This window comes from Delphinapterus leucas, chromosome 9 (assembly GCF_059928025.1).
Source record: "Delphinapterus leucas isolate spDelLeu-1000000601 "Yukka" chromosome 9, BTC_Dleu_Yukka2, whole genome shotgun sequence".
NCBI classification, from domain to species: Eukaryota; Metazoa; Chordata; class Mammalia; order Artiodactyla; family Monodontidae; genus Delphinapterus; species Delphinapterus leucas.
In genome coordinates, this window is record NC_143137.1 from 78,132,008 (window position 1) to 78,145,277 (window position 13,270).

A 13,270-nucleotide genomic window follows, 5' to 3' on the forward strand; every position below is an offset into this window, starting at 1 on the left:
TTAGATGCGTTGAGTAATGATTCTTTGGTAATATTACTGAGGACTGTGGGCTGGAATTTTCTAAGGTAAATAAAATCAATGCAAAAGTTACTGTCAAAATTAAATGAGAAAACATATACAAGAATGTGTATTTCAAAGCAGAGGATTACTCACAAGTGTAAAGTATGCATATAAAATTGCAGGCACTCTCTACTGGGAGGACGTGTGAAATACGAAAGAGCACTGATGATGTGTTCACCCTGACTGCTGAGGGTTCGTAAGCAGGTGGTGACTTCTCTAGCACTCAGTTTCTCTGCCATATAAGCAGGTGGACCAGATGTCCTCTAAAATATCAGCCTCCTTGTGAAGTCTACAAACACTTAAATAGTATATGTAATCGGTCAAACATTACTGTGTAATAGTGGTTCTCAACCTCAGGTAGTTTTGCTCCCAAGGTATTCACATTTAGCAATACCTGGAGACATTTTTGGTTGTCACGACTGGGTGGATGGAGGATGCTACTGGCATCTAGTGGGTCGAGGTCAAGGATGATGCTACCATCCTGCAATGCACAATACCTCACAATAGATAACCATCCATCTCACCCAAATGTCAGTTGTGCTAAGGTTGAGAAACCTTGGAGTCAAAGAACCAAATTTTATCATAAGTGATTAATGTAAAGATATGTTCCACTGTTACATTAAGAAATTATCATTCTCTTCGTCTGAGAATAATTTCTCTATCAAAATACTGACCCTTCACATACTTAATACTAAGGGAATAACTTCCTTCTTTATTTCAGATTTCTCTGGTAAAACTTGATTCTTCATTGTTCCTAACATCCATAAGTTCTAAGAATATGGCATATCCATATTTATACTAAATATTTATTTTAAGAGTCTCACTGTTTACCAATACATATTGAAGTTTTACCTGACATAGAGGTGATTTAATTTCAAGATATAAAGCATTTATTATTTATCCATGAAATATATTGCAAGGACATTATCTGAATTTTTGTAACATGCATATTTTCTTTTCGATATATTGCAGTATTTTACTTTTGAATATCCCAAGTGACTATTTTTAATTTTATAGTTAATAAAGTTTGATAATTTCATTTAAATATAATTTTTTAATGATTTTTTTTTTTCTCCATGACAAATTTAATCTGACTTTTAAAAAATGTGGAACTCTGCTTGGGGTACTCTCCCAGTTATAGAGATGTACGTTTGCCTATGCATGTTTGCACTCACATCTTTCATGTTTCCTGAAAATGCTATACATTACTTTAATGTATGTTTTAAGTATATCAGACAGTCATGGTGGTAGCATGCTCCATAAATTTCAATGGAGCAGAAATAGTGTATTTATTGATTTATACTTTAAAATATTTTAGCTATAATGTTTCAACTGGTATTTTCATCTACCTTTGTAAATAGTTATACATTGTCCAGGAATATGCAGTACTGCTTCCTGAACTGAGGAAAGGGGCAAAATCCAGACTAGATTTGAAGCATTTTTCCCAGCAGGATACCCTCTGCTCTTTACCAAGAAGGTCACAGTTTGAAATCTTTCCGCCACTCAAAAAAAGAAAAAAAAAAAAAAAAAAAAAAAAAGCCTGAGGGAAGGCCCAGGATCTCCTGTGGCACAGAGGCTGTCACCAGGTTATTCTCTGCCAGGAGGAGAACATTTCCTTACTGAGTTGTTTCACAGTTGGGTGCTGTTGGGGAGGTCATGAGTCAGTTATTCACTGACTTTCTTATAAAGCTGTTCTTGAAATTGATGATGTTTGTGCTGTAACTAGCAAGTTAATCGCTCCCCAAGCTTCTGTTGAACTTCTGAGATCTGAATAAATAAAAGAGGCAGTACCTTATACCATTTGTGATAGTAATTTTTCTGTGGATTTTTGAAACATTTTAAAAACATCTTCAAATATTTGTATTTTTCTATCTGTAGGTCTTCATTTTGTTTTTGTTGCTTTTATTAGAAAAGCAATATAAATGGTTTTGAAAATAAACAACTATGAGACCACTAAGTGTAGATAAGCACAAATACTATTCTGATGTCTATTCCACCTTTTTTTTTTTCCTACTTACCACTACACTATAAGCATTTTCCCCTGCCATTCAATTTTAATACCATGTTTCCTGTCCCACATCCCTGCCATCCTGATGACACAGTCATCCACAGATGTTCCATGTTTTATTAAGTTCACGTAACCTCTTAAAAAAGCAATCAACTTTCCTTTAGCTAAATCTTTCTCTACTTGTCTATTTTCTTAGGACAAATTCTTAAATGTAAAATAAGTGAGTTAAAGACTTTAATTATCTTACAGCTTTGGATAAACAAGTGCATATTGCTAATTTCTCATCAAAATCACCATATTGGTAAATTTACGTATCATTTGCTTGGTTTATGTTGATATATTCATTTAAAAATTATTTTAACAAACCCCTTTATATTATAGATATTATCATTTTAATGTTATGCATATTATATGTAACTTTTTATTGTTTTCTATCTGTAAAAATTTTTGTGTGTCCCTAACACACACAAGTTTTATGTTTTATATAGACAAATCTATTGATTTATATCTATATTTCTCACTTGTGCTTAGAATTTCCTTCCCCAATGAAACAGCAAATATATATTTTCTAGTCATTTTATGATTTTATTTTTACAATTACAGTTTACATTTTATATTTACATTTAATTAAAGATATTAGTTAATCTAGGAGTGAGTTATGTATTCATTCGATTTTTTTTTCTTTAAATAATGAGCCAGTTGCCTCGGCACTATTTTTAAATAAGTCATCTCCTATGTTTGTTGAAGAAGGGAGATATTCTTGAATCCCTAGTCACTTCCAAGACATGTGCAGTGCTTTCGCTATGAAAGACCTGACAGGTGAATTATATGCAAAGGAATTACCATTAGGCTGCTATTATCAGAGAAGGAAGTCACTGACCTTTACCTGCTGTTTAGGACCTAACTGTCCTTTGTCCCTTACCATGTTTCTCTTTTCACTTCAAATGAATTGCCCTTCACTGAAGATCTACATTGAATAATGCCAAATTTATTATCCTTGCTCACATTAAGCAAATGGATAGTTGACCCCGGTTCAAGCATGGTTTTGATATGTAAGGCTGAGCAGTTTTTACTTATCACTTCTAGAGTGAAGAAAATTCCATGAGTTTAAATCACTGGTCAGAGATTACATTATCTCTTTGTAGAGGAGCTGAATTTTCTAAATTGACTGTGCTGACATTTCACTGTCGAGATGCAGTCTGCATAATGCATCCTATTCCAGCATGGAATGAAAGCACTACAGAGAATGGGAATGTAAAGCAGGCAAATGTTAATCAACCACTTAATTTCTGGGTCACAGATTTCTATCTCTAGACTGCAAAAATCCTATGAAAATACATCAATTCAAAATGTGTTTTATTAGAGATGCCATTTCATGAAAGGCATAGTTTTGAAATTTTAGGAAGAGAAAAAAATCACTTAAATGATCGAATAGACTTTTTGATCTAATAAATCCAAAAAGAAATTCATTAAAGCAAACTTTTTATCTGTAGGTCAAAAATCAAAAGAAGAAGTAAGCATTCCATCAAAGAAAGGAAAGGTGAAGGACCACGATGGAGTAATGAAATGTCAGGTGTTTATGAAACCCTGAGTCCTGTTAGGGACAGAAGTAGACTGGAAAGGAGGGAAGGGGGCCAGACTTCAGAGTAAAATAACATAAATGGGACACAAAAAGAGAATAGCAAAAATAATGATGAAGTGTTGCATAGTATGTGTGAAGTCACAAAGTCATCATTCCTTCCTGTCAGAAGCTTAAAAAGGACAATAAAAACTAGTGACTCAGAGCTGTGACAGTCTCTAAAAGCCACATTAAACGCAGTTTAAACATTAGCAAGAATACCAGCTAGGAAAGAACACCCAGAGATGAAACGGAACGGAAGTCACGCACTTTGGTCATCATGCTGGTAACCACAGGCCATTTTCCGTTAAAGAATTACTGAAGTAAAGGCTTCAGAACATCACCTCTCCAGCAATATGGCAGCAGTCTACGATGCTGCTAATAATACTTCACACTCAACCTTCAGAGAGCTTTACTTTTAACACCCCAAATACACCGTACGCTGTGTCACCAACTTGATAAATGGGACACCAATTGGGGAAGATAAATGAGTAGTCATAGGAAGCAGAGCAGATAGGGACCAGAACGTGGGCTGTGGAGTCAGAGTTTCAATTTCATGTTCTAAGATATGTTTAAATGAAAAAACAATAATTCCTACAATAAAATTATTTAAAGGAAGATATGTAGTATGTGTTACATTTGAGATTGATATTATTGTTTAAGACTGATCCTTTAGAGCTCTACCAATTCAAATTCCCTTTTATTTTTGGCAGCAGATCCCTATAGTTTCTGAGAATGTAAGTTACTTCAACATTAGTTTGTATTACAGTAGCATTTAAAAACATGTGGGCCTTTAGATAAATCCATTAGGAAAAAAAAAAAAATCTACTACACACCAATTCACCAAATGGGCAAAGTAAGGGAAACAAACAAACCCCTGACGGTGTGGATTCGTTGTAGCGCAAGGGCAGGGCTGGAGACCATTCAGCCTCATTAACCAGGGATCTGAGCTGTGACCTGCCTTTGGCCTTGTGTGGTACCCCGCCAGCTGCACTTCTCTGGCATAGAAGGTGGTTGGCCATATACTTGTTAGTTAACTGGGCTGGTAGCCAGAGATGTTTCTTTGCCTTTTCTCATATTTCCAGAACTGGAGGGATTTTTCCTACATATTTTTCACATAAAGATGCAAAGTATAGTCCACCCACTGTGAATAAATTTAATTTAGCCGTCTTTATGCCTCCTTGATTTCCATCAACTCTAAGTCTACAATACAGGGGCAGATGTGTAAACTGGGAAATCTTCCAGACTTCTTTGTTGTTATTCTACTTAATGCCGAGCCGCTCAACAATACTCCACATTAAGCAGGGCTCTTGTGTCGGTAAACATGCCTGTAGTTTATTGAAGATAGGTTCTCTATTCACACCAGATTGGAGGCCAGGCAAGCTTAAATGTTTGAATTGTCTTTCAGTACTACTGCTTCAAAGGGCAGAGAGCGTCACATTTCAGTGGAGGTTCTTTTTGTTCATTGAGCTTTCTCACACTTGAAATCACATTACCATGTTATAGTATACTGAGGTATGGCAAATATTTCCACAAATGACATAGTCTAAAGTATCATACAGACATAAAGTATCAAAATTCAATCCATAGTAAAAAGAGAAATTCAGCTTTAAATGTTGCTAAACTTCTGACTATATGGTCCTATTCAGTACAGCCCTGACATCCAAAAGGCTGTATCCTCCATGCCTTTCCACTTGACTTTTAACAAGTCACCACTTACAGTTTCCATAAGCGGCTCAGATCATTTATTTGGCAATATCTAGCCAACATTAAATTCCTTTTGGAATGACTGCTCTCTTCTACGTTACAGGTAGTAGTGTGCACTAAAGCTCTTTTTCTACACAATGACTGTCAAGAGTCACATTCTAGCTCTGAAATTCAGAAACAAATTGGTGTTCTTAGTACTCCAATTAGTATCTGAAATCTTTGTAAAGATGGTCAGTTGATAGTTTCCAGGTTTACTTCATTAACTTTCACAGCTTTTTATTCCTATCTGGAGACTGGAAGAAAAACTAACTATATTCCAAAGGCTCAGTTAGATGTAATAAGACACACCCATACATCTTTGGGGGCTGTTACTTTAGTTGAAAGAGAGTTTAGTCACTCTCTTCGACTATGGCTGACAATACTATGCTTAATGACAGAGAGACAGGGATTGTATCTTTTAGGTTCATCTAAGTAAAACTATGTAGCCTCTTTGCTTTTGTTCATAGCCCTCTCTGTTTCTCATTTATTGCCTACATTTTTCCAATTCTGCAGTTGAAACCCGATGAAAGGATCATCAAAACAGAATACGGGCTACTGATTCGAAGTCTGCAGAAGAAGGACTCTGGGATGTATTACTGCAAAGCACAGGAGCACACTTTTATCCACACCATAGTGAAGCTGACTTTGAATGTCATTGAGAATGAACAGATGGAAAATACCCAGAGGGCAGAGCACGAGGAGGGGCGGGTCAAGGATCTGTTGGCTGAGTCACGGTTGAGATACAAAGACTATATCCAAATCCTTAGCAGCCCAAACTTCAGCCTCGACCAGTACTGCGAACAGATGTGGCACAGGGAGAAGCGGAGACAGCGAAACAAGGGCGGCCCAAAGTGGAAGCACATGCAGGAAATGAAGAAGAAACGAAATCGAAGACATCACAGAGACCTAGAAGAGCTTCCTAGAGCTGTGGCTACATAGTTTTCTATTTAATTTAAAGAAAAAGAATCCTTCACCTGCAAAAATACTGTCTTCTGTTTTATTCATCCTTATATTAACTCATAAGAGCTTTCCATGGAGTTTTGCTAAAGCACAAGAACAGTAATCTGAATAAGACTGTATCTGGTGGATATGGCATTAGCAAGGGCAAACCATTCATCTGAACCAATTTTCCAAGAACTAAACTTATACCTGCAAAGTATCAGAATTATCTCAAAAGAGGGGCTTTACATTTGTAAATGTTTTACACTCTGAGTTTTTGAATTTATTATGTTACATAAATAACTGAGCTAAGAAAGTGTCAAATTTGACATTGTAATAAGGTGCTTTATTTCCCTTGCATGGCCTTTAAGCACGGAGTTGACCATGCAATTGTGCTATATGTTCTTATGAACAGATACATCATTCCACTCTAGAACTGGCTACCTGGTGGTAGGATTGGAGGGAAGACATAAGATACAGCTCACATTATCAACAGGAACTTTCCCAGTGAGCCATTCACTCTTGGTGCATGGTTTGGGAATTTGGAGAGGTGCATTACTCCTTTCAGACTCCAGGGGTTACATTTAGTGTCCTGGAGCATTGATTTACTGAAGGGCATAAATGTTCCTCCCAGGATTCCTTATGACTTGTCAGGATAACAGGTTCACAGAGAGAAGTTGGTGCTCAGTTATGTGTCTTTAGAATATATGCTGAGCTTTACAGGGACAGAATGCTTAATATTTTAATAGGATATGGGAAAGCATTTTAATAAAATAAGGGAAACATCATGATGTATACTGCATCCTAATGGGAAAGCACGCAGCTGGGATTTGTTAAGAGAAAGAAAGAAAGACAGCCATAAATTCTGGCTTTGGGGAAAACTCACATCCCCATAAAAAGGAAGAACAATCACAAATACAGTGCGTGAAATGTACTGTAGCTTTACTCACTGGAATATAAGTAGCTGCCAATTTGTAATCCATCTGTTAAAAAAAACCCTCTAGATTATAACAAACTGCTAGCAAAAGTCTGAGGAAAAGTAAATTTTCTAAAGGATCATGGGAAAAATGAATACAAATTTATTTACAACCAATGGGATTTCAGTATGTACTTCTCTTTTTTCTAAAAATGCATCATGCTCTATAAATTATTTCTATTTACTGCCTTATGCTCTCCCAAATATTGGATTATTAGATTTTATTTGAGTGAATAGGAAAAAACAATATATACATATATAGAGAGATAGAATTAGGTAGACAACAGTGGTGGGGAGTGGTAATACTATATATTTGTTGAATAACAGAACAAATGCAAAAATTTTGACAACGGAAAGGGTTAAATTAACTCTTTGACATCTTTTCTTCACACAATCTTTTTGCATTTCTGAGATTATATGCTGTAATTCAAGTAGCATTGTTTTAGTAATTTAATAATAAGTAAGCCTACTGCATGTAAAGAAAACAAACTCACAACATTAACATAAACATTTTTTCACATTTTGTTAGCACTTGCAAATGCTTCCAATGTGTCCTTTCCTCTGAATATGTATGGTATGTTTCCTGCCTGTTTAAGAAGGACTCACCTTTCCTTCGTATAACACAAAACCCTTAGCCTTCTTCTGTTTTGCCTTTTCATGCCGTTTTTGGTGTGAAATGAAAAATTAGTCACTTCCTCACATGGAAGGCAGCTTTTCAGAAAACTAAATAGCAGGCATAGCTCGTTTCTCATGCATTCTACGTGTCTTGAAAAGAAAAGCCTGTGAGAACCCTGTGATTATAGGGCAACTTATTAGAGTTCAGTATCATGTCTGTGACTGGCTTTACGCTCAAAACGTTCTATCTTGCATTCATGGTGTTTGCATTGTTTACCTACTCAAAGTAGTCACACTGATCTATGAGGTTAAGTCACCTTTTGATACGATACTCATAAATATGTGTCGATGTTTTACTGTAAGGAAAACTTAAGGAAGATAGTTTTTTTTTTTTAAGTGAACCAGAACAAATCACTCTATTAAAAAGTAATTCATAAGAATAGTTGTAGCAAGATCAGACTGCTAACAAGAGTGTTTGTAACTTGATTTGCAGGCTCAAAATGTTCCAGGAACTCATAGTAAGCTCAAAGCTCTAAGTAGGAGCATGTTTTTTAAAAGATTTCCAAATATTTGTATATCAGACAGTAGTGATCAAATTATGGATGGCTTTGGGAAAATTTCATGAAGCTCAAATGTTAGGATTGACTTGTGAAAATAAATTTGGTTTTCATCAAAATATGAATGTCCAAGCCATTTTTTAATTAATTCTTTCTAATCTTAGTTATTCAGAAAAAATTGGGGGGGACATTTTAATTTACAGCTAATATTCTGGCTGCTTTGGATCTAAAGCTATTAATTTATGATAATTAAAATATATTTGAAATATTGTTAGTAAAATAAAAAGTCATATAATAAATAAACCATATGGGCAAGGATTTATGTGTATTTATAAAGACAGAAGACATCTAAGCTACTATGTTTAATTTTTTAATCTTTTAATTGCCTCGAACACTTAGAAGAACAGTGTGAATATATTAAATCTAGAGATGAGATACAATATATATACTTCCTCACCACTGAAAGTTTTTACCAAATTTTCTCTGAAATAATGAAAAATGAAATTATAGTTAATAGTTTCAAATACTTTTGCTAAGCAATCAGCTCTTTATGGAGAGGTCTTAAAATGTCTATGTTTATTCTTGGGTTTATATTTTTTCCCCTGTTTTGAATACGTATGGCTCTGACTTGCATATTCTCATCTGCATTTCACACCAGCTATTTCTGCTGCTAAATGGAATCCTGACTGTCTGCATTCATTTACATTCAGTTTATTGGGAATGTTAAGAGTTTGTTTAGAAAGGGATAGTCTAAATAATTAATTTATATATAAACTGTTTCTTCCCCAAAGAGCTCAAAACACTACATTCACATTATTGAATAAACATTTTTGAAAACCAACCAAATTATTTAAGAAATGGAAAACGGTCACAGAGCAATTTAGAAATTTGCAAAAGCCACAACAGTAGTGAAAAAATTATAATTCACACCATACCTCATCCATCCGCTGATTAAATAATGCTTATTTACAACATGCTGCGTGCAAAATGGTCTTACTCTTGAATTTTTCCTTTGGTCTATGTTTCGGTTCTTTACATGCTATTAATTTTTGTTTCTGAATTGTGTAGACTCAACTAAAAAATAAGTTTACAGTTGTCGGTGCCTGTTTTTCCACATTACATTGAAAATTAAATTTTCAAGGACGGTTTGGTAGCATCCAGATGTCTACAAAATACTAAATTGGACCAGAGCATTAATTAAACACTGATACTTTAAATTTAAATATGATATTTCATATATATCATAAATGAAAGTAGAAATCAAAACGGAAATAGCCTCCCTTTAGAATTTGTCTTGGACAACATGTTGGAACTCATTAGCCTTACTGGGAATGGATAGTTTAGTAAAAAGAGATATTTGAAATGTTTTTATAGAAAGAAATATTTTTTTCTCACAGTAAATGACCACAGTATTTAAATAATTTAATTTGCATGTGAGATTAAAAAATGAGATCTAAAATTCCAACATTGTACACATTGACAGTGCAAAGACAGGAACATGCACATGACTTATACCTCTCATTTAAATATTTTGTCCTATAAAGTATTTATGGTAAGTTTGATATAGGTGATTTGGGGGTGAAGGGCAAAAATCTGTCACTTAATTGTGTAATTTAATTCTTAATAATTGTAAGTGGTTAGCAATCTATTTTGAATTTGTAGTTTTGCTATTTTAAAAGAAATGTAGTCTTGTAATCTAAAATAATGGAAAGTTGTTAAGTGTATATTTTGGTTGTATTCTAATAAAATACAAACATTAGTGTTCTATGGTTATTAACAGAATGTTGGTTTGTGTGCAATTTTGTTTTCAAACCCTAAACATGGTAACCAGATTTTTTTTTTTTTTTTTTTTTTTTTTTTTTACGGTACGCGGGCTTCTCACTGTTGCGGCCTCTCCCGTTGGGGAGCACAGGCTCCGGACGCGCAGGCTCAGAGGCCATGGCTCACGGGCCCAGCCGCTGCGCGGCATGTGGGATCTTCCCGGGCCGGGGCATGAACCCGTGTCCCCTGCATCGGCAGGCGGACTCTCAACCACTGCGCCACCAGGGAAGCCCTGGTAACCAGATTTTATACATACACTCGCACTAAATCAAATACCAAGGAAAATATTTCCTGACAATTTTTAGTGGATATAGTTTGCACTGTAAGTATGCAGTAATTTCCCTTATGAAAGAAAAGAATAAGTTTCTCTCCCCAATTAATACAAGTATTACAGTTAAGCTTTACTGTGATTTAAATTTAGACTTTGGTAGACTGAATTAATATTACTACTCCAAGTAACTACTTTTAAGATTTCCAACTACCATTCTATAAGTGAAATTTAAAACTACTCATCGATGTGTTTAGTACTGTATGAGTATACTTCTTTAAAGGCAGAGGCTGAGGTTTTTGTTTTTGCTTTATAAAGACCTTTCTTGAATTTCTTTTAGAGAAAATTATATTTCTTGTTAATTTGGTACACACATAAAGGATATTTTGTGTTTACAAAGAGATATTATGATATCCCCTCCAACTTGTAATGAAATAAATTGTAGGGATGTTGTATAGAGAAATGTCACGTTTTCTGAGGGCTCTGACAAGCTTCGAACATAAGAATTTATAGTAGTATATATACATAACATCTTTAAAAGAAAAAAATGTATATAGGGCACTCTTAGGTGGATCATGTCCAAGCTGTTACTATAAATAAAATACAACAGAAGATTAATAATTGAAAACATTCCAGTTGTATTTGTTTGAATATAGAATGTCATGTGAGTGATTCTCAAGACAAAAGAAACAGAAGTTTAGCATTTGAGAATCAAAAGCATCTATAACCACACAACTTATCCTCTTTAACATGATTTGCTAGTCCAGGAAACTCTTGCCTAGGAAGATGAAGCTGCGAATAACTTTACTGTTTGTTTCAGAAGCTCATATACTTTTCATTTGTGTATATACTGCTACAAACACATCTTGGACAGGGATTTGGCAATATCCAATGAAGTGTAAAATGCACATACTCCAAGAACCAGCTTTTCGCAATTAAGTATATACCCTTGAGAACCCTCTCCACATGTGCAGTAACAGACATTTTTAAAAACATTTATTGTAAGATTATATTAGAAAAAAGAGAACAATCTATATATTCTACAAAAGGAGAACGGATAAATTGAAGTATAGTCACTAAATGGATACAGAAGTTTAAAATGGGAAAAAAAAAAGAGCTACATTCATCAACATAGAAAAACCTCAGAAACAATGTTAAAGGAATAGAATCAAGGAGTACAGGAAAGCAAAAGGAATTATACTAGGTATATCAAGTTGAAAGAAGCAAACGATACTGCTTATGGATACATACATTCATATGTAAGCAGTAAACATAAAAAAAATTTCTGGAAAAGTTAAGCACCATATTCAGAATATGTTTTTCTCTAAGAAATAAGAGAATGAGGACACAGGGAGCTATGACTGTTTCAATATATATATTTTAAAATCTAAACTCAATATTATATTACATATATTTGTAGGAACTAGTATATTTAAGTGTTAATATTTCACAAAGTTGGGCGTTGGGTTATAATTTAAATATATTACTCTCAACATAATTCTGTGTGCTTAAAATATTTCATAATAAAAAAGCAGATGAACGCTCTACATCTCAATAAAAGAACAAGTTAGCAGTAAAATCTAAAAAGAGAAAGAAAAAGGGAAAGAGAGAAAAGAATAACATATAGAAATATTAGATATGCAGCCATCATAACAGATGCAACTTTCCAGTTCCCCTGACTCTTACATTATGGACTTTCTTGGACACCCTGATTATTTTAAAAATGTGACAGCTAGGACCTCGTTTGGCCTCACGGACCCTGGAATAATGCCTATTTTTCAAAGCAATGCCTTATTGTTACGGAAATGCCTAAGGTATCTAGGATATGGAACTATGTGCTTAACATGCCAAAGGGCTCCAAACAGCTGAGGTGGCCTTTCTTGGATTGAACAGTGTTCAAGATTGATATTTCAAATAGACAGCTCCTTCTTTCTGGCTTACATATAAAATTGATAAGCCAACTTATGCTCTTTAGGTAAGCTGAAGAGGGACGAGAAATATTTATATCTTGCAAAATGTCTTTAAATGATCTCATGAACCATTATTTTCTATTGGAAAGATTTTATATAAATATAATTCTCATTTTTCGTTTACTGTGGATGTTTTGCTCATGTGTAGAGATGGGTCAAAATTTAGCCCAACGTTTTTGCAGTTTGCAAATTCTCAATTTTATTGGGTCCTGTTAATGAGGGGCTAGTACATTTAAATACACATTGTATGAGTAGAAGGGGGCATATTCAGAGAGTATTCATTTAAAGTACATAAACTTGGATAAGAAGAAAATGAAACCAATTTACCAGATAGGAAGTTATCATTTAGAGTCAGGAAAGGGGTTGTTTAATGGGCCATATCCCTCTAAGCTTTTAATATATTGAAACAAATTACTATCAGGTAATTATCTCCAATTATTGAATTGTGTTATAATTGCAGCCCTTTCCTACAGGTCATTTTTACTATTGAAAAACAAATAAAAACTTAAAATCTCCTGTGGTAATTTGTGTCGTTACAGTTAGTCTTTATAGACATTTGGAAGTAGTCTTAGGTTTCAGTGCCCACAGGCAAAGTTAAGTGTGAGAATAACCATATCTTACTCAGGTGTGGAAATCATAGAAAGCTGGCCAAGAAGTCAAGGGTCTGATTGTTAGGAACTTTATGATTCAGA

At 34.4% G+C, this 13,270-nt stretch overlaps 1 protein-coding gene across 1 annotated transcript in view; it reads left to right on the top strand.

Moving 5' to 3' along the window:
- Window positions 1-10,107, top strand: part of SEMA3D (semaphorin 3D) — a 139,064-nt gene extending 128,957 nt beyond the window's left edge. Inside the window, exon 17 of the mRNA XM_022562636.2 lies at window positions 5,946-10,107. Coding sequence (XP_022418344.2) covers window positions 5,946-6,371 — 426 coding nt within the window. The 3' untranslated portion in view covers window positions 6,372-10,107. The remainder of the gene's footprint in view (window positions 1-5,945) is intronic.
- The last annotated feature ends 3,163 nt before the right edge of the window (window positions 10,108-13,270 follow it).